Source organism: Schistocerca gregaria, chromosome 3 (assembly GCF_023897955.1).
Source record: "Schistocerca gregaria isolate iqSchGreg1 chromosome 3, iqSchGreg1.2, whole genome shotgun sequence".
In the NCBI taxonomy this organism is placed as follows: domain Eukaryota; kingdom Metazoa; phylum Arthropoda; class Insecta; order Orthoptera; family Acrididae; genus Schistocerca; species Schistocerca gregaria.
Genome location: NC_064922.1, coordinates 456978981 through 457002235, shown reverse-complemented (window position 1 = coordinate 457002235; position 23255 = coordinate 456978981). Strand labels below are relative to the sequence as shown.

Below are 23255 nucleotides of genomic sequence, written 5' to 3'. Positions count from 1 at the left end.
TCACCTCAGTGTATTGTATACTGAAGAAAATGTGAAGTACATCAATGAATTATGAAAACTTCTTACATTTTTATCACAAAATTGAAATGTTTCTCAATTAAAAACTACCTTTGTTATTCTTAATAATTTTGAGCAATAACACTATGAAATATTATTCTGACCTAAAACCTGTAATAAATATTCACACTTGTTAAACAGAATGGAACTGGAAATGTTAGTAGTGGACGTGTGTACATGCATAATCTGAAGAAATGTGGTTCCATTCGTAAAATAAAGGAAAGGAAACCATCATGTTTAGTGGTCTGATATGTAGCACACAGACACACATATCAGAACACAGTATTAGCTTCTTAGCCCTATTTCTTCTTCTGGCAGAAAGCACACATTAATCCCCCCCCCTCCCCCCAAATACTCACTACTGCAGCTGTGGTGACGGCTATGGTAGCGGGCATTCGGATGTTTGTGTTGTTGTGCACGAATGTGTGTACTTTCTAACAGAAGAAGAGTCAGGTCTTGAAAGCTAGTTAATACTGTGTTTTGTTACGTGTGTGTAGATACCGTACATCAGTCTGCTTCCTGACGGACAATCTCCACTCCTTCCAAATTAATGATAAAAGTGTAGACAAGATATGGCTTGAATTCAGAGAAAAAGTATCGGCAGCAATTGAGAGATTTATACCAAATAAATTAACAAACGACGGAGCTCATCCTCCTTGGTACACAAAACGGGTCAGATCACTGTTGCAGAAACAACGAAACAAACATGCCAAATTTAAACAGACGCAAAATCCCCAAGACTGGCAATCTCTTACAGAAGCTCGAAATTTTGGGCGGACTTCAATGCGAGATGTTTATAACAGTTTCCACAACGAAACTTTGTTTCGAAACCTGGCAGAAAATCCAAAGATATTCTGGTCGTATGTGAATTATATTAGCGACAAGAAACAATCAGTGCCTTCTCTGCTGCGATAGCAATGGAGATAGCATCGAAGACTGTGCTACCAAAGCAGAGTTACTAAACACAGACTTCCGAAATGCCTTCACAAAAGAAGACGAAGTAGTAAATATTCCAGAAATCGAATCGACAACAGCTGCCAACATGAGTAACATAGAAGTAAATATACTCGGAGTAGTGAAGCAACTTAAATCACTTAATAGAGGCAAGCCTTCTGGTCTAGACTGTATAAAAATTAGGTTCCTTTCAGAGTATGCTTATGCATTAGTTCCATAGTTGACAATCATATACAACCGTTCGCTCGACGAAAGATTCGTACCCAAAGACTGGGAAGTTGCACAGGTCACATTAATATTCAAGAAAGGTAGTAGGAGGCCCTGCGTCGATACGCAGCAGTATTCTGGAACATATACTGTGTTCGAACATTATAAATTACCTCGAAGAAAACGGTCTATTGACACGCGGTCAACATGGGCTTAGAAAACATCTCTCATGTGAAACGCAACTAGCCGGCCTTTGTGACCGAGCGGTTCTAGGCGCTTCAGTTCGAAACCGCGCTGCTGCTACGGTCGCACGTTCGAATCCTGCCTCGGGCATGGATGTGTGTGATGTTGTTAGATTAATTAGGTTTAAGTAGTTCTAAGTATAGGGGACTGATGACCTCAGATGTTAAGTCCCATAGTGCTTAGAGCCATTTGAATTTTAAACACATCGAGCTCTTTATTCGCATGAAGTGTTGAGTGCTATTGACGAGGGATTTCCAATCGATTCCGTATTTCTGGATTTCCAGAAGGCTTTTGACACTGTACCACACAAGACTCTTGTAGTGAAATTGCGTGCTTTTGGAATATCGTCTATTATGTGACTGGATTAATGACTTCCTGTCAGAGAGGTCACAGTTCGTAGTAACTGAAGGAAAGTCATCGAGTAAAACAGAAGTGATTTCTGGCGTTCCCCAAGGTAGTGTTGTAGTCCCTTTGCTGTTCCTGATCTATATAAACGATTTGGGAGACAATCTGAGCAGCCGTCTTAGTTTGTTAGCAGATGACGCTGTCGTTTATCGACTAATAAAGTCATCAGAAGATCAAAACAAACTGCAAAAAATTTAGAAAAGACATCTGAATGGTTCGAAAATTTGCAGCCGACCCTAGGTAACGAAAAGTGTGAGGTCATCCACACGAGTGCTAAAAGGGATTCGTTAAACTTCGGTTACATCATAAATCAGTCTAATCTAAAAGCCGTAAATTCAACTAAATACATGGGTATTACAATTACGAACAACTTAAATTGGAAGGAACACACAGAAAATGTTGTGAGGACGGCTAACCAACGACTGCGTTTTATTGGCAGGACACTTAGAAAATGTAACAGACCTACTAAGGAGACTGCCCACACTATGCTTGTCCGTCCTGTTTTAGAAGCCTGCTGCGCGGTGTGGGATCCTTACCAGATAGGACTGACGGATTACATCGAAAAAGTTCAAATAAAGGCACCACGTTTTGTGTTATTGCGTAATATGGAAGAGGGTGTCACTGAAATAATACAGGATTTGGGCTGGACGTCATGAAAAGAAAGGTATTTTTCGTTGCGATGGAATCTTCTCATGAAATACCAATCACCAACTTTCTCCTCCGAATGCGAAAATATATTATTGACACCGACCTACATAGGGAGAAACGATCACCACGATAAAACAAGGGAAGTCAGAGCTCGTACGGAAAGGTATAGGTGCTCGTTCTTTCCGTGCGCTATACGAAATTGGAACAATAGAGAATTGTGAAGCTGGTTCGATGAACCGCCTGCCAGGCACTTAAATGTGATTTGCAGAGTATCCATGTAGTGTAGATTTAGATGTAAAAGTGAATGGTTGCATTTACTTTATTTTGCATATTGTTACATTCAGGAATTTCTATTATTCTTATACAAATCTGACTCCAGTAGTTTGTAAAAAAAAAAAAAATAAAAAAAAATTGAGCTGTGTGGTAGCAAGCTCTTATACCTGATGATTTTTATAAGACATTGCTTGTTTGGTTACATGTTGATTTGACCACTTGACTGAGATACTGTAAAACAATGAAGGAAATTAATTTAAATTTTATAAAATTAATTTGTGTTTAAATATTTTTCACACATCAATTCATATAATGAAAAAATTACTTTATCAATAGAAGTACTGCTCTGTAGTTATTTTGTATTAAACACGCAACAAGTTTACAAACAATTGCTTAATGAAGTTGAAGGAGTTGCTGTAAGCATCATATTCAGTTCACTTTCAACTTTCGCTACGCTTCCTGCAAGGCTTGTTGTGTCATTGGGCAAATGATCAAAGAGTTTTATAGCAAATTATGCATGCCTTTATGAACTTAAGTCAGTTAATTACTTACATATTCCAGCATCATAATTGTGATCTCTCTCCATGATGTGGCATGCGTAACTTGTTTACATGTGAAAATGGGAACATGCTGAGATTTATACGATTGGAATTTATGTCACTTTTTCACATGCTGACAGTCTCCTCCTCCAACGCACTCTCACACATTTCAATGTATATAATTTTACCTGAGTTCTATGTTAAGCTGACAGAAAAATCTCAGCACCAAAAAATAATTAATGAAGAGTAATGAAATTTTTGCGTTATTCTGTTGGTAATCACGCCCCCCCCCCCCCCCCCCCCCCCGAATACTGTTGATGAATGATAGCACAACAGATCGAATCACCAGATTGATGTTCAAATTTACATGCAGGGTGCATGGGATGACCATGGGAGTGCTGCTGTTGTCATATGAAATCACACTCCAGACCATAACTCCAGATGTAGGTCCACTGTGTCTAGCACACAAACTGGTTGGTTGCAGGCCCACAAGTGGCCTTTTCTAACCAACACACGGCTGTCCTGAGTAGGTCACAGGAGAAGGTAAAGCACTCTCTTTAGATTCACAAGTAGATAAAATTCTCTCTGTAGATTTGCAAGTAGAGATTGGGGGACATTTTAGCTACGCTTCAGGTATCAGTGCCAGGGCACAGTGATCTAGCACAAGACTGGGTTCTTGTCTGTTTAGGTTGGAATCCCACTGCTACGATCTTTATCAAATTTTACTTTATTTCTTGTGATGTTAAATTATTAATTATAGAACTCGTATACATTTAAACAGTTCCATTTTTGTGTATAAAATTGATATATTCAGTTTAGTTATGACTACTACCCTTGTACGTCCAATGGCTATAGGTGATGGTAAAAAGGCAAGTATGAGAGGAAATTTAATATGAAAGTGTATGAAAAGAGCTGGATCTGTGGATGTGGGGGGTACAGGGGGAGTGGTAGATGTAGGACATATTAATGGATTACTAAAAAAAGCGTAGTGGAAATCGTAAACGTATAAACAATATAACTGATCTAAGTGTATTAAGAAAAGCTAATAGCACAAAAACATTAAGTCGTGCCTATAGTGACGACGTAGTGAAATAGAACCTGTTTATTTTTGTAATATCGTAGCAGACTGACAAAATTTTACACGAGCCGCCTCCGGAACCCGAGAAAATAGAAATTCCTAGAGTGGACACCTTTTTCGACCTTGAAGCTTCACTTTCTTCTGTGACTTTTACTCGTTCCAGTTATTACATTTGGGTACACACACAAAGCACAGATAATCACTTCTACAGTCTGGAATTGCTATGTTCTTTAGGATTAAAATCGCTCTGCCATGTAAAACTAATGGTAATCTGATTAGGACACTACAGCGCTTATTTGCGCAAAGAGATAAACAACTGAAACTTTCTGGCATATTAAAACTGTGTGCCGGACCGAGACTCGAACTATTTTCTAGATAAACAACTGTTGCGATTAAGTTGCTCAACAAATAGAGGGGGAGTGTCCTAGTGGGAATTTGAGGAAGGTCTTGGCCGGGTATACTGAAGCCTTATTTATATTTCACTGCAAGAGAGTCGTCGGAGTACACTGGTGATGGAGCCCACGAGAAATACGGGCTCCACAACGAATTTGTGATGTCACAGTAGTCGTCTTGTCCACTATATTTTGCGCGAACACTTGGCTCCATGCAACGTCCACAGGAAATCAGTATGACAATGAAAAGGTGTCCATTAAAGGTCTTAACTTTGTCGTGTGCTGTCGAGAGCTTGCAAGCACTGAAATGTGCAGTTAAGAATTATTAAACTCCTCTGAGATAGTTGCTCGTTCCTCGCCGGAGATGGCTGTTGTCACTAACAAGACCTGCTGTGTCACATGCTGCCTTGAATGCGCCACAGTCTGTCTTTCTCTTGGGTCTGCGAATTAGTGATGGTCTCTGCACTCCTGGGTATTGGCCAGGTCCTTACAGCAGCTGGATGATGGCTACACCAGGAAGTGACAAATGAATGGACACTATTCTACCACATTTACATAAAGGTGCACATGGATATTGACTGTCCCTGGCTCAAGGAAATGACGGATCTTTCGTCAACAACATGATGTACTGTCAATCCCAAGTTATGCAGTGATTGTTAAAGCCACAAGTTTCCCGTCATTCTCTGCAATGTTATAGATAAATCGCGGACATAATTGGTAGAGATATATGAAAATTCTGTAATGAACTGAAATCTTTAGCCCCAGATTCCAGAAGGGCGTATTAGTGACCCTTTTTGCTGCCCCCCCACCCCCACACCTCTCCTTCTTGTCCGCAGCTCATGGTCTAGAACCTAGCGTTGCTGCCTTTGGATCATGGGATCAAATGGCTCTGACCACTATGGGACTTAACTTCTGAGGTCATCAGTCCCATAGAACTTAGAACTACTTAAACCTAACCAACCTAAGGACATCACCCATACCCATGCCCAGGGCAGGATTCGAACCTGCGACTGTAGCGGTTGCGCAGTTCCAGACTGTAGCACCTAGAACCGCTCGACCACACCGGCCGGCGATTATGGGATCCCAGGATCGATTTTCAGCCACGTCGGGAATTTTCTTCACCTGGGGACTGGGTGCTTTTGTTGTTCTCATAATTTCTTCATCTTTAGGGAAAAGTGGAGAGAATGGACAGTGAAATTCTCTGCCTCGTGATGACTGGATGTTGTGTGATGTCCTTAGGTTAGTTAGGTTTAAGTAGTTCTAAGTTCTAGGGTACTAATGACCATAGCTGTTGAGCCCTATAGTGCTCAGAGCCATTTGAACCATGTGAATCAATGGACAGTGAATCGATTGGGAATTTGTACAGACGCTGATAACCACAAAGTTGAGCACCCCACAAACCAAATACCATCATCATCGCCCCCTCTCTCTTTCCCTTTGTGGGCAATTTAGGATACGGTACACAGTATCCGTGCCGAATATCACCCTTGATATCTAATGTAACGAAAAATGAGTGTATGTGAGATTAGGATTACTTACTGGCAAGGAGAGCGAGCGCCAGTTTGGCGATGACGACGGCACTGTAGGGCATGCAGATCTGGTCCTTGGACGCCACCATCGCCATCTGTAGCACGCTCATCACGCAGAAGACGCCAAGCGACGCCACGCCGATTGCCGCCACCACCCCCGCGAAGTAGACAGCATCTGCGAACACGTATTCTCAACATCACCAGCAGAAATGATATAGGTGAGACAGGAAACTTACGTACAGTATTTCAGAGAACTGACGGCTTTGCACGCGCTTCTAGACGCTTGTGAGAGTCCTGCAATGAGAAAACTCTATACTCCAGATTCCGGCGGGGGGGGGGGGGGGGGGGGGGGGGGGAAGGAGCGGGCCCAGAAGCACCCGCTCCGGACCCGTCTCGCCACCCCACTGCCTGGATACGCCTGGGCATTGAGTCAAACAGAGCTTGGATGGCGTGTACAGGTACAGGTGCCCATACAGCTTCAAAACGATACCTCAGTTCATCAACAGTAGTTACTGGCATGTAACCAATGGCACCCCATACCATCACGCCGGGTGATACGCCAGTATGGCGATGACGAATACACGCTTTCAATGTGCGTTCACTGCGACGTCGACAACACGGATGCGACCATCATGATGCTGTTAACAGAACCTGGAGTCATCCGAAAAAATGACGTTTTGCCATTCCTGCACACATGTTCGTCGTTGAGTACACCATCGCAAGCGCTCCTGCCTGTGATGCAGCATCGAGGGGAATCGCAGCCGTGGTCTCTGAGCTGATAGTCTATGGTGCTGCAGACGTCGTCGAACTGTTCGTGCGGATGTTGTCTTTCAAACGTCCCCATCTTTTGACTCACGGATCTAGACGTAGCTGAACGATCCGTTATAGCCATACGGATAAGATGCCTGTCATCTCGACTGCTAGTGATACGAGGTCACTGGGATACAGCACGGCGTACAGTATTACCCTCCGGAACCCATCGATTCCAAATTCTGCTAACAGTCATTGGATCTGGACCAACGCGAGCAGCAATGTCCGGATACGATAAACCGCAATCGCGATAGGCTACAATCCGACCTTTATGAAAGTCGGAAACGTGATGGTACGCATTTCTCCTCCTTACACGAGGCATCACAACGTTTCACCAGGCAACGCCGCTCAACTGCTGTTTGTGCATGAGAAATCGGTTGGGAACTTTCGTCATGTCAGCACGTTGTAGGTGTCTCCACCGGCGCCAACCTTGTGTGAAAGCTCTGAAAAGCTAATCATTTGAATATCACTGCATCTTCTTCCTGTCGGTTAAATTTCGCGTCCCTTGCACGTCATCTTCGTGGTGTAGCAATTTTAATGGCCAGTAGTGTATATTGCGCTGCAATTATCATACTCTCAGTATTTGTCTTGGGCAACATAGCTGTCAGCGCATCGGCCAAGGACTCTGAAACGCATGACACTGTATCTACATCTACATCCTGGGGTGTACCTTGCGACGCACCAGACTACCCACCGCCGCTACACTCCGAGGCAGCAACCTGAAGACGGCTGACCGCGGCCATCAACATGCTCAGCTGTTCGTGAAGAGTGGCCAGCTCCTCCTGCGTCCGTACACAGCAGTCACACATCCTATCCATCCTAAGGAATCAATTTACTGATGAGACTTATCAACTTTTAACTAGACTGCTGATTATTGACTATTTGTAGGAGAAGAGCCTACAAAGAAATTCCTGTACCTACAGAAAATGAAGCTAATAGGAACTTATTTCCACGAAAACTATTAAAATTGGAATAAATTTACAAAATTATCGTTTGAAAACGCGATTTTTTTGTGACTTTTAGTTGTAGTTCACCAATTTCGCTCTCTATTTGGAGTACTACTATTACTATTTCACGTTCTGCGAGCTATTACTGTCTTTTTATTACTTGTTTTCTGGAGGATCCCAGTCTTTAGTGAAATCTATATTTCATGTCGAGAATATTTACTGCGTTGTTTAAATTTATGGAACAAGATTCTGGCATTGTAGATTCTGTAACAGGATGCTAGTTTGCATTTTGCACAATTGCCTTTAATTATACACGCGATTTATTGCTGACACAGGTAAGTTACATTATCATTCTTTCCAGTTCAGCGTAAACATTCTCTTTCTTGTCCTCATTTTTATTGCCAGCGTCCAAGAGAACAACACTTTATTTGAAGTTACAGTCGTTTCCTCATTTACTGACGTCGAGAATGAACTGCAACCTTCAGTGTTATTTAAGTCTATCAGAACTAGGTCATAACGAATAACATTATGAACTACCTTTTAAGCAGTAAATTTGTCTTGAAAAATCCGAGTGTACGGTATTAAAACCGCCTAATATGTCTCTGGGATGGAAATTCGAGTCATTATAGTAGTGGTTGGAAATAGGAATAAATTGTGCCTTCAGGGATGAGTAAATAGCCAGATCACCAACACTAGTTGGATATGAGACCGAGTGTAGACTGGAGCGTCTATGGATTCATTTCAGGGTGTACAGACAGTCTTCCGAAGTACTTTTGTGCAATTTTTCTGGAAACTATCTTGAGCAGCTAGTTCGGCTGCCAACACGCAGTGGAAATATCTCAGCCCTTGTAGCTACAAACATGCCGGACCTTGTCGATGGCGTCAATATAGAGACGTGCATTAGCGAATATGGAATATGTTCGACCCCATTAGTTGAGTGGTGACAGAATGTCAATCCTAAGTACTCGGGTTCGATTCCTGGCTGGGTTGGATATTTTCTCAACCCAGGGACTGGGTGTTGTGTTGTCCTAATCATCATCTTTTCATACCCATCGACGCGCAAGTCGCCGAAATGGCGTCAAATCGAAAGACTTGCACCTGGCGAACGGTCTACCCGATGGGAGGCCCTAGTTACACGGCATATGGAGTATGGTTACGGAAGTTAGTAAATCAGTCAAGAACGTTAGAAGAGTGTTTCTGCTAGAAAGAGCAGGTAAGCAGTTGTTGGCGTGTCACTTAGACAATGAACTGACATCATTTAGTTCCAGTATGATAGACAGAGGGGGATTATGGTCAAAGTTTAAACAGATCGTATATCGCGCTCTGCTCAAGTATGTGCCTAGTAAGTGAATTAAGGACGGTTTAACAACGAAATTCGGAAAAGGCTGAGGCACAAATGTGGCTGCAGTCGGCTCAAAAGAGAACGCGCAAATGATGGCAGACAAAGGTTGACAGAGATTCGCGCGTCTGTGAAAAGATCAATGCGCGAAGCATACAGCTACCATCATCATACCTTAGCAAAAGACCTGGCCGAGGACTAGAGAAAATTCTGGTCCTTTGTAAAATCGCTAAGCGCGTCTGGAACTTCCATCCAGTTACTCGTTGACCAGTATGGTGTGGCAATCGGAGACAGAAAACTAAACGCGAAGTTTTAAATCTCCCGTTTAAGAAATTCACGCACGATAATCGTATAAACCATATCGTCGTTTATCCATCGCACGGAGTGTCGTGTGGATGAAACAGTAATAAGCACTCCTGGCGTCGAGAAACAACTGAAGATTTGGATGGAATCCTATACGGCTTTGGCCCCCTACATAGTTTGCATTTACATATTCCTAATCTCTCACCCAGCGCAAAGTCCCAAGTGACTGGAAGAAAGCGCAGGTGACTCTTTTGTATAAGAAGGGTAAAAGAACGGAACCGCAAAATTACAGACCAGTATCCATAACATCGGTTTACTGCAGAATACTTGAACGTATTCTAGTTTCGAATATGGCAGATTTTCTAGAGACCGAAAGGCACAATTTTAGAAAGCATCGCTCGTCCGAAACTCAACTTGCCCTTTTTAACACGATACATCGCGAACTGTGGATGAAGGGCAACAGAAAGACTCCGATTTCTAAATTTCCAGAAGTATTTATAACACGGTGCCCCTCTGTAGATTGTTGACGAAGGTACGAGGATATACAGTGGGTTTCCAGACATGCGAGTGGTTTGAAGACTTCTTAAGAAGTATAATTCATTATGTTGGCCTCGACGGCAGGTGTTCATGAGAGAGAAGGTTATCGGCAGGAGTGCCCCAGGTAAGTATGATAGGACTGCTGTTGTTTTCTATAAACATAAATGAATTGGCGGACAGAGTGGTTGTTTGCTGTTAATGATTAGGTGTACGGGAAGGTGTCGAGGTTGAGTTACTGATGACTTAGAGAAAATTTCTAGTTGGTGTGAAGAATGGCAGCTAGCTCTAAATGTAGAAAAATGTAAGTTAAGCAGATTAGCTGTAAAAACAAACCCATAATGTTCAGATACAGCATTAATAGTTTCCTGCTTGACACAGTCACGTCATCAAAATATATGGGGGTAACGTTGCAAAGCAATATGGAATGGAACAAGCATGTGAGAATTGTGATAGGGAAGTCTAATGATCGATTTCGGTGTTTTTTTGGGGAGTATTTTAGGCAAGTGTGGTTATCTGTAAAGGAGATTGTAATGGGACGCTAGTGAGACCTGTTCTTGACTATTGCTCGATGTTTGGGATCCGCACCGACTCAAATTAAAGGGAGAGATCGAAGCTATTCAGAGGCTAGTTGCTGGACTTGTTACCGCAAGTATTAAAGAGATGTTTCGAAAACTCAGATGGGAATTCCTGGAGGGAATTTGAAGCTGACTGCAGAACGATTCTACTGCCGCTAAAATACATTCTCGTAAGGGCCACGAAAGTAAGATACGAGCAGTTAGGTCTCAGATAGTCATTTTTTTCTCACTGTATTTGTGAGTGGAACAGTAAAGGAAATTAATTTTAGTGACACATGATATTCTCCGCCATGCACCGTAAGGTAGCTTGTGGAAAATGTATGTAGATGTAGATGCAGATGCATTTAACTTCTGTTCACTTTCTGTAACAGAAGGCGTGACGAAATTATCGCCTCCAGTTTTAAGTATTTTAACCTTGAAACGTTCTGACATTGTTTTTGGTCAAATTTACACGGTACGTGTAATTACAGGAAGACGAAATACAATAATTGTAAAGTGTGTCCTGAAACATACTTTATGAGACACAAGTGCTGTCTTGGTCATCCTATTTTTATTGCCACAACACATTTTCAGAATTTACAGTCACGTTTTGTCCCTATGTTTTCTCAATTTAAGTCAAATGCAACTTCTTTCTACTCCTTTTCTTTGTTGACTGTAGCAACTTTATCATGCTTTTTCTTTCTATTGTGTCTCTATACAGCACTAATACGATTTACAACAATAAATCTGATGTGTCCTGTGTTGTACACGCACTCAGTAGCTGATTGTCACAGGTCGTACGCAATCAACATTTATTTTCATTTCACATCGAATGCAAGGCACAACTAATCTTGACTGCGTCACTCCATTATAGACTAAACTTTAGCATCAGTTAATAATAGATAAACATTACGATTATCTGGTCTCTGTCCACGTATAAATAGTTCAAACACAATAAGTTTTGCTGCTTGGAATGAGCCGAGCGGTCTGAGGCGCTGCAGTCATGGCTTGTGCGGCTGGTCCTGGCGGAGGTTCGAGTCCTCCCTCGGGCATGGGTGTGTGTGTGTGTTTGTCCTTAGGATAATTTAGGTTAAGTAGTGTGTGAGCTTAGGGACTGATGACCTTAGCAGTTAAGTCCCATAAGATTTCACACACATTTGAACATTTTTTTGTTAGTAAGTTTCACTGAAGGAACCTTGATGAATCGAGTCACTAAACTAATTTACAATAGGAATAAACTTTCTTATACTCAATTAGCACAGGCACCTATTCCTGATTTGCAATAAAGACAAAGAGCGTTCAGTAGTATCGTGTCGTGACAGCAAAAACTGACAGTGTAATTTCCACACAAGAAATACCAGTTTTGGAGCACTGAGTCCACACTAGGCCAATTCAGAAGAGGCGAAGTTCCCTGGGAGACGGTTGGCTCCTCATTCTGGCTGTAGCACCGCTGAGGTGGGGCTGCTGCTGGAACTACAGGGTGTAGATCCTGGCCGTCGCTCTGTACAGGAACTGCGTGCACTGACTCAGCGAGCTGAACTTCTGGGAGTGGCTGGGTGACATCCTAAATACAAGCCAAGTGGAGTGATATCTGCTTGATATTTGGAAGCACAGTAGATCAGTCGATTGTGGCGCAGTTGTCAGGGAGGTGCTGGTATCGAGGTTAGCGCCTCTCGTGGTGAACCTAGCACCACATGTTTCCGTGGTGCCGGCTGGAGGTCTGCTTCAGAAAAGACCAGCGAATTTTGGACACACTCCTGCCTGTTGTGGTTGACAAGCCGTATCTGCCGTACTATTGGCATCTGGGTCTGCCAAGAGAGTGTCCCCTGTGGAGCTGAAGAGCAATACCGGTAGCTGTGGTCACAGGCGAAGGCCTTGGATACAATAAAATCTTTTTCGGCTAGGTAGAAATTTGAGAATCACACCTTTTTCCGTTTACTTTTCTCCATCTTCACTTTAGCGTCCTTTCCTTTCTTCCCCTTTTCTGTACACATTTTCATTGACTATCTCTGAGAGCTTGGTAGGCTGTTGTCGAACAAATTTTGTTCTTTTCAGCGAAATATCGCAGTAGCTGAAAATTAAGTGGACTGCTAAATGATGAGGATCTCTGCAGAACTGGGCAGGAAAGGAATATACGAACGGCTAAATGACGAGGATTTGTACAGAATCGGCGAGGAAAGGAATCTATGAAAAACACTGACTAGATGAAGGGACAGGATTATAGGTCATCTGTTAAGGCATCAGGTAATTAATTCCATTGTACCTATGACTCGAGACTAGAACAAATGCTAGACTGAAATGTTTAAAGAATAATTGGAAATGTCAGAACTTCCTTTTTGTACAGTTTTGCATCCGAGCGATCTTAAACCGTCTCTGCAAACGTTAATCATTTGTTTACAGATAGTGATTCAGAGCGTGCGAATCAGTTTTTTTTTTGCTTTTTATATCAGGTAGTTATTTTATGTTCCGCATATAATAATAAGACCTTCACTATGATGTAGAACGAGTCAGCTTATCTATTATGCTACATTGCCATACTGACAAATCGGCATCGCACAGTCTATTAAGAGGACTTCTTAAGTTTTTTACATGCATGCACTGATTTATACTTGCGATTTTAGTTTTTAATTCTATTGTCCATTAATTTTTTTACATTACTGGCTAGATGCTCAAAGATGGCTAAATACATTATTCCCTTTGTGCGCCGTACTAAGAATGAGTGGTATAGAGCAAATGATTTCTCCTTCTAGTATTATAGGAGGGCAACATTGACAGACACAAAATTAAATGAATTAACAAGAACAGTTGGATTGCATTCCTTCAATGTGGCCACCCGCAAATTCTATCAAATTTTGCCAAATCTTGGGAAACCGCTGGGAACCGTTGGCACAGCGGTCCCTGTCGATTGCAGCTACGGAGCACCCTCCTGTGTGGAGTGCAGATACCGCCTCAGAAAATCGGCGACCTCGGAGGGGTTCTTTCAGCTTTGTAAGTAGGTCGATGTGACAGGGACTCACTTGTGGTTAGTGTGGAGGGTGTTCCAAGATTTCCCAGTGCAACTTTTGCGACAAGAGATTGATTCATCGTCTCCGACAGGCACTTAAATGTGATTTGCAGAGTATCCATGTAGATGTAGAAAGTGGGTTATCATGCAACGCGATAGGGCGTCCATCTTGCGATAGTCATGGACATTTGCGCAGCGTAGCCACACGCAGATGTCTCTCTAGAAAACGGCAATATTAGTCATCGTTGAAGATTTCTCCATCAGCACGCGTAAGAATAACACCCTCATGGTTGTTCCCACAATCAGCAGAACCTTCATCTGACTGGGTTTCTGTCGAAACTTCTGTAGACATGCCGAACCTGGGCGACGTCATTCGTTCGATTGACGATTTAATAGGGACTCTAAGTTCGCGCCCACGTCTCGTCAATGCGACAGTATCCTGCAGAAATACGTCTCCCTCGTTGCGGTATCTGTCCAGGTGGATTCCAGCCAATGCATGCCGATGCCATTTCCGTGCGTCGGCGAGTCTTCGTCGAACGCAGCGGGAAGCAGTTTTCCTCTTGTTAAGACGTTTTGTTAGTATGTGCCACACCGTTTGATGACTAAACTCTACGGATAATTCCAGGACAATCCATCGACGGTCTACGGAAACGAGACCACTCACAACGTCAGTCTCGCATTGAGAAATGGTTGATCGAACTGTGCGGTCCAAATCCGCAGCCTCATACCGATCCGCAAGTTACGCTATGACCCATCGTGCAACCGTCCTATACGGTAGTGCATTCTCGCCATGGGATTCACGTAAACCTCGATAAGATTCTGATGCGTTTTAGTTCACGAACGGTGGTCACCCTTTGAACACGCTTTAGAGTTGTGAAGTAGATACTCCTAACTTCAGGTAACACAGCAGCACCACTCCAAACTGGATGCTTGTCAAATGCACACTACACATCGACAACAGCGCCACCTGACCGCTCCCATATCCCATTTGCGCATGCCCAATCTCTTGCGAGTGCCGCCTCTTCATTTACAACCCTGTATGTTACTATTTTTAATCTGTATTTGATTGTTGACAGATTTTATAAGGGAGTAAATGCAGTGCGAGGTTGTTGTCGGTATATCCAAGTGTCAAAAGAGCTGTTTCAATTGGTCTAGAGTGGGAACCACATATCCTTTCACACGTTTATCAGCAAGAAACAACTTTCTTCATTGCGAGTTACATCAGAATATGAAGCCTTCAGATACTGTTATTTTAATGTTCTGGTACTTGACTTACGACTTACTTAGGTGTGAACAAAAACTAATGGGAAGTTTTGTGTATCGTAAATAATTTTTATTTATTCATCAGCAAGAACTTTGTCTCTCTCAAGTAATCCCCCTCATATATAATACAGCATTTCTAGTACTTCCTCCAGTCTTGGAAGCGCTTAGGGAACTCACTATTCAGTATGGTGTTCAGCTCCTTCAACGATTCTATTTTTATCTCTTCAGTGGTGGAAAAACGACGTCATTGCATGGTTCTCTTCAGTCTCGGGAAAACAAATAAGTCACAGGGGGCCATGTCCGGTGAAAATGGTGGCCGAGGCATCGTAACGGTTTTGCTTTTGGCCAAAAAACCACGAACAAGCAGAGAGGTGTGAGCGGGGGCATTATCACCATGACTTTTACAAGGGTGGTTTTGCCACAATTCTGGTCGTTTTCTTCGGATTATTTCACGAAACCGGCGCGCAAGTTCCATGTAGTAATCCTTATTGACTGTACGACTATAAGGCAGGAAGTCATGATAATCCCGTTGTAATCGAAGAAAGCAGGAAGAAGGACCTCAATACGCCATCGACTTCGTCGAAATTTTTTTCTTTCTTGGCTCAAGGCAGTTTCCATTGGGACAGCTGTGCCTTGGTTTCGATGTCATACTAGTATACTCATGTTTCGCTACCTGGATAACATTCTTTAGAAGTTCTAGATTATTGTCGACTTCATTCAGCAGCTCCTGAGCGATGTCGACACGACGTTGTTTTTACTCGAAATTCAACGATTTCGTAACAAACTTTGCTGCTATACGTTTCATGCCCAAACAATCAGAAAAAGTGGCTTGGCATGAGCCAAAGGACATGCCGACGTCATCAGCTATCTCTCTGATGGTGGTTCTGCGATTTTACAGAACTATTTTCTTTACTTTTTCCACATTGTTGTCAGTAATTGACGTGCTAGGGCGTCCAGGGCGGTCGTCGTCTTCAACGCCTTCTCGACTCTCTTTGAAACGTGTATACCATTCATAAACTCTTGTCTTACTCATAGTACATTTGCCAAAAGCCACAGTCAACACTTCGAATGCGGGGCTGCAATCTACTCGATTTTTCAAGCAAAATTTAATGCACATTCGTTAAACCAGCTTTTTCGAAAGTAAAAAATCGCCGAGTACTCGAAAACACGTGTAAGTTTTCCCACTATCGCCAATGAACTAAGTGTTCAAAATAGCTGAAAATGTAAACGTACATCATGAAAATGTGTACCAACAAGATAAAAGGTTTTGAAAATCGGCTGTATAAAGCCGGGAAACTAAAAACACTCCTGTTACCTTTTTATCACACCTCGTATTGTCATTCGTCTTCTTGCTTCTCAGCATAGGTTGTTAAGTCTAAATTGCAATCACATAATTTTGTGAACTCTTTTAAACGTACTTATTGAGCGAACCACTCTTGTTACACAGGACACATTCTGGAGACTGCAGAGTGGAGATCTTATGCAGATGGGCGGCCCATCAGCCATGTCCAGTAGTCAAGCGGAATGTGGCTGCTGCTTCTCTTCTTGGTCCATCAGGTAGTAGCGAGTTGTCCATGACGTTTTTCAATCTTTCTCTCACATGAATAGTACTATATTGTTTTAATTCTTCTCGAAATGTGCTCTTAATACTGCGTTTCATTGCAAAATACGAAATTTAAGTTTTCCAGTCTGTTTAATTTTTGTGCCTATTTTGGCTAGAAATCTGCTTTTTCCTTACCATCTAAGTCTCAGCGAGATGGTGCCATTGAAATAGAGTTGTCTTGTTGTTCCGTTGTAGTCATTTAATTACGTCTTCAACTTCTTTTACTTGAACAATTTTTGGGTTTTCTGTGTTGATAACTGCCGGTGTTGCTGTTTTGGAATCACAAAATATAAATAATTTGTTGATTGTGTATAAGTAGCGGTTCAGGTGATTTGTTTCAATCTGATAGCGTCCACTTCACCTTCAAAAATTGAATGGTACTGTTCTCAAGTTTAATATAAAAAGAAATATTTTGTGTATATTCTTACACCAACGTTTTCTTGTTTTTCTATTAACGAGCTATCTGCGTAGATGAGGACCCACTGATCTTCAGGGTATCTCAGATTTGCTGTTCCCAATGCTGTAGCTCTCATTATTAACTTATCTGTATCACTTTTTATAATTATCCAATACGTCTAGCTTGTGGACCCCCAAAAAATGTTCAAGATGCATTTCAGTTCAAATGTATCCAGAGTTAAGCGATGAGGTAGTACTATACAAAAATGGAAAAGCCAATTTTTCATTCCCATTTCCAGAGTGGGATTACATAATCAAAAAATTCAGAATTTATACGTGTACGATCTGTAACAAGGTACGTCCAGTACAGGTTATTAAAAAAATTCAAGTATTGAAGTTATTTGACAGGCTTGATTGTAATACTTGCATTGACAGCAGAAAGATCTATAGAGAGATCTATTTCTGATTCTTGAATATGTGATGGAAGGTCATTCCTGTATCACAGTAGTGGTCCCAACATCGATCCCTGTAGTCCACCTGTAGTGTCTCTTCCCCATTCTGAAGATGCTAAAACTTCCACCATAACAAATTCTGGGCACGAATGTGTGAACTGAAATAAGTGGCCAGGTGCGAAGAAAGTCGTTTCGGTCATATTTCACACCGGCAAGGCACGTCGTCGCTGACAGGTGTTGCTGGCGCAAGCGCTAACTGGCCTCTGGCGCGCTGGGCTCAGCGCGGCTCATCCCTTTATGCGGCGCGCGACAGATTTAATTTATCGCCTGCGCCAGGTATACTGTGGCACCGCTGTGTCAGGGCAAATCGCTCGTGAAGGGAGTCGCTCGAGGGCTTCCCATTAAAAGCAAATTTGCATCGCTTTTAAACGACCTCTCCGCGGCCTATCTAAAGTAACTAAGTTTGGTCGAATTAGAGATGCCTTCGTCACTGATACCGACTGTTTCTTCCAACCTCTTCGTCTGTAGTCTCACAGCACCTCAGGAAATACCACTAAGTTGAAGTCACCGAATAGAGTCGATATTTAAAATCTCGGCGGTCTTCATAAGTGACGGATGTTTTTGAGCTCTAACTCTTCAGTCATGATTAAATTTTGAACGTGGAAAAGTGGGATTACTGAGCCTAGTCAGCGGCACTTGTTAGACTTGTCTGATGAGCACTGTAGCATGTAGGTTGTACGAACAGTTATTCGGAGATATCCGCTGGGCTACACAGTTCTGTATACTATGTGTATCGACTTTCTTTAAAGGTAATGTGTCGTTCTGAGTAAATTTTTCAGGGAGCGCTAAAGTAAGAAATTTATATGCTTTTTGGGGGTCTTAAGTGATCAGTAAGCCAGAATTTGCGATTAGATTAAACTGATATTCACCTTAAGTAATTATGCTATGTTTTTTAACTATAAGCTTTATTGATTTACACCCTTTTACAAAAATACAACCTAAATTAAACAAATAAGATCAGCGTAAAAATGAACTTCGCTTTGTTTTTTGAATTTCATTTAATGGTTATTGAAAGTGTTACTAAGAGTTATACTTTGTTTCAGATCGCAACAATTAGTAAATCATATAACGCCAATACTGTTATGACTATGTTAAATACATTCATATTTTTATTGTCTTTTTCATGTTCACTTGATCAAGAAATTATTTCTGTGCAGAAATCGTCATGCTCTTCAGGAATGTAGATTTAGATTTTCATTAGGTCTTCAATCTTTGCTCATTTAATGGGAATTTTTCAAGAAGGAACTAATGCCCATAAACAAGGTATGGCAGACCAAACCGCTTGCTGTCGAATACTCTTTAATGTAATCGTTTCTTTCATGGGAATAGACAAAGTGACAAGGATTGTTGATTGATAATTTGATTCTTTCGTTTCTACGTTTGCTTTTTGTCTCTTCAGAGACATATTTTTTGTAACGCAAATTTCATTATCTTTTGAAATCCAGGCCATTCCCGACTGTCACTTCTTTCACCACAAACTTTCTTGGTACATAACTCTTTATAATAAGACGATTAACTTCATGGACTGAATAGATTCTATGTTTTATGAGATGTTTGGTAATGATTCCAAAATCTCGGTCACAAGGTAACACATTATGACCTCATACAGGGGAAATTTGTTGCAGTCCTTATACAACGGTGGTTGTTCACCATATTTTCTTTTACTTGACTTGTTCAGGTAATCAACACTACAGACGTTATAAATACCGCTCATTTTATCATTTGATGTGAACTGAACAGTGATAAAACGAAACCTATATAATAAAGGTCACAAAATAAGCGACAAACTGAAACAGTTGTTCACAGTGTAACCAATAGATTTTGTAAAGAGTTGGAAGTAAAGAGGTGGAAGCCAATGACATATGCCAATTCAAAAATAATTACAATATTTGGCCTGAATTTCTCGGTGAACGTGTGGCATTACAAACGCCCTTTCAAAAAGTTTCAAAACGCCAAGAAACAGAAAATTGTTCAAATGATGAGTTATGCCCAATTAAAAAGTCGATTGAAGTGTCTTAAATTGGAGTTAACGCTGCTTTTATTTCAAGAGTTTACCGGTTCCAACTTGACTAATATACATTACTAAAATTGTTTATCTTTCTGTTGGGCTTGCGCTGGTTTCGTATAACGTATTTTGTACTCGGGTTTAATGTAAGTGCAGTTTTATCTGCAGTCATGTGGGCGTTTGTATCCATACATTCTTTTATAGAACTAGCCTGAGTCATCTCGACTTAAAATCGATCCACGTAAGTTGGATTCTCTCTTGGCTGTGTCCGAATTTTGCTGAATTACATGTTTTACTGCTTTCTCTGATTTAAGCAAATGTTATTTTTCATACTACTTTATAGTGAATTATTCACTTTTCTGATCTCCGGTGCCTGGAGCTGTTAACTGATATGTTAATTAAATGGTTACTGGCGTTCAATGCCTTTTTGGAACACGTGTTAACTGATACGTTTGGTCTGTTCTAGTAGTACCTGAATTCATACAAAGCATTATTAATTTTGTTTTGAGACAGAAGCTCTACTCAATGCTACGATGCCATAATTCAACTGAAAAGTGCTCTAGTTTCAAATACTGCATTCATTTGAGTTTATCAAATTTTAAGAGTTAAAGGAAATAACTGTTTGCTTAAATAAATTTGGTTTCCGCCCTTAGGAAAGAATGGGCTACCATTTCTCCACACACATTCAGACAATTCGTTGAAAGCGCCTCCAACAGACTTCAAGCCCTCATAAAGGTGAAGGGTGGACGCAGTTCATATTAACATCCACTAACATGTATGCGGGTATTTTTGACCAGATGGTGTAGATACGTTAAAAACTAATATACAAAGTCTCACGTTTTCTAACGATGGCCGAAAAAGCCGGAAGCCGTTTCACTAACAAATATAAATATTTAAATGCATGAAAAACAGTCTTGGTTTCACACGATAGGTTTATTTGCTCTTCACATGTGACGCGTTTCGTCAGTTCTAGGCATCATCAGACAATCTAGGGAAATTAGAAACTGAGTGTAAGTCTAAGTTACTTTTAAACACAATAATAAATGAATAAATTAAAACTAATGGAAGGAAGATGAACATCGACAGGACTACGTAGCACAGTTCCACGTTTGTTTTCAGAGGGTGGTGATGGGTACACATTTCAACTCATAAAATACTGCACCATGAGCTGACCTTACCAATACAAAGACCTCATACAGGGGAAATTTGTTGCAGTCCTTATACAACGGAGGTTGTTCACCATATTTTCTTTTACTTGACTTGTTCAGGTAATCAACACTACAGACGTTATAAATACCACTCATTTTATCATTTGATGTGAACTGAACAGCGATAAAACGAAACCTATATAATATAAGTCACAAAATAAGCGACAAACTGAAACAGTTGTTCACAGCAAGGCTAATCGTGGCCGAGGCGTGGAACATAGTTAAAAGTCTCATAGAAACTGGAGGTAACAACCAAATAGCCACAGTATATGCTTCATTACGTCACCGACAAAATTCTTCCTACTCGTATCCGAGGCGTCAAACGTGGTTAAGAGTCCCAAAGAATTGGAAGCAAACAGCCAGATAGCCACAGACAGTGCTTCTTTGTACACCTAGAAGCAACACGACAATAACCAGCCGGAGTGGCCGTGCGGTTCTGGGCGCTGCAGTCTGGAGCCGGGCGACCGCTACGGTCGCAGGTTCGAATCCTGCCTCGGGCATGGATGTGTGTGATGTCCTTAGGTTAATTAGGTTTAAGTAGTTCTAATTACTAGGTGACTGATGACCTGGGAAGTTAAGTCGCATAGTGCTCAGAGCCATTGAACCATTTGAACACGACAAAAGGTAATGGCAGTAGGAAAACAAAGCTTCTAAGCGTGCAAGAGGTACCTAACTTAAGGAAACAGGCAAATTCAGTGAGCAGAAAAATCTCACGAGTGCAAAATAGAGCCGGCCGGGGTGGCCGTGCGGTTCTAGGCGCTACAGTCTGGAACCGTGTGACCGCTACGGTCGCAAGTTCGAATCCTGACTCGCGCATGGATGTTTGTGATGTCCTAAGTTAGTTAGATTTAAGTAGTTCTAAGTTCTAGGGGACTGATGACCTCAGAAGTTAAGTCCCGTAGTACTCAGAGCCATTTGAACCATATAATGGCTAGGCTAACACACCATTCGCAAATGAATGGGAATTGATGAGAAAAAAGAAACAGCTAAACATTTTCAGTAATAATATGAAGCAACAAAGCCATAAGCAACTCTAAACGGGAAAAATGACTGTAATCCTGGTAACTTACTCATGAAGAAACGGCCCCATAAAATCAAATATGGTCTTTACAACACTTTGAGCACGCGCTGTCATACCGGCAACTATACTGCCAAGAAAGTGTCAAGACCCCGAGGAGAATTAGTGAGAAAAGGCTCAGAAGATGTGGCATCACAACATAACTAGCTGATTTCTAAGGCTTAAATAAAATATTCAATAAGTGATATGGGTGACAAGCATCGTTTAAAGATGTTTCGAACGGACTTGTTTGTTTATTAGATTCGGAGAATTCTAAAAGATTGACTCACAAATTTCAGACTCTCCCAATAAATTCAGTTTCTTGACTTTGCTGGCCACGTGAAGGAGTTTGTGGTTTTATAAATCTGGAGGCCGATGGTCAGGAGATTGGAGGTGCCGAGCAAAGGGAGAAAATTTTTTCTGCTGACCTTTTTTTGCCAGTAAATGCTCGTTAAACCTAGCTGCGACATATCTCCCTGTTTGACCGATGTACTTGGTGGAACATTCTGTGCACCTAATTTTGTAGAGACCTGACTCAGAGAATAAATTCCTGATAAGTTGCTCGTTACGGGGGAGCATGTATTGCACGGGAGAGCCCTTCGAAAAAACAGCATTAACATTAGTACGCCGAAATAGCTTACCCAAATTGTATGGAAAACTTCCAAGAAATGGGATAGCCACCGCAGATGTAAGCGAAGGGTAATAGTAAAGACTACAGCGTTTTATATAAACGGTTCACAAGTGAAAGACGGTAACCATTTTTATGTGCTCCAAACCGCTGATTGTGTAATTCTTTATTGATATCGCCGTCAGAGAGAGGGAGTTCACGCATTCGTGTTATAGCAGCTCTGAAATAGCTGAATTTATATCTCCTCTGATGATTGAAGTTGAAGTGCACTGTTGAAACACCATGAGAAGGCTTTCTAAAAGTATCACTCAGCCGTGGAGAGATTCCATTTTGGTCTCTTATTTCATGGGTGAAGGTTAACGTAGGGTGCAACTGAGTAAACTCCTCAATCAGACTCAATCTCTTGGCGTGTTCCTTTGAAAATAAATTATTATCCACATATTTCTTGTACAGGATGATTTTTTCGCTAATGGGGATTTTAATTTAAAATAGTCGAATTCAAAGTAGCTGACAAATGCATCTCCCAAGAAACCGGAAAGGCAGATTCCCGTCGTAAGTCCGTCTTCCTGTCTGTAAAAAAAACTGTAAAGTAATTATGAAAAATCTCGTTACTTCCTCTATTACGAAAGGCTCTTTTACGGCCGGGGATTTACGTATAATCTCAATAGTTTCGGCTACAGTTACAATTGTAGTTAGCTTTTAAAAAATCTAGGGAGAGTAGGTAACAAGTTTTGGGCAGACTAGTGCCTGGTAGGCAGCTGACT

The 23255-nt window shown here is 41.5% G+C and overlaps 1 protein-coding gene across 1 annotated transcript in view; it reads right to left on the bottom strand.

The window, feature by feature from the left end:
- The window catches only part of LOC126354340 (uncharacterized), a 698724-nt gene that overhangs the window by 16862 nt on the left and 658607 nt on the right, over positions 1 to 23255 (bottom strand). Inside the window, exon 3 of the mRNA XM_050003910.1 lies at positions 6336 to 6500. Coding sequence (XP_049859867.1) covers positions 6336 to 6500 — 165 coding nt within the window. The remainder of the gene's footprint in view (positions 1 to 6335; positions 6501 to 23255) is intronic.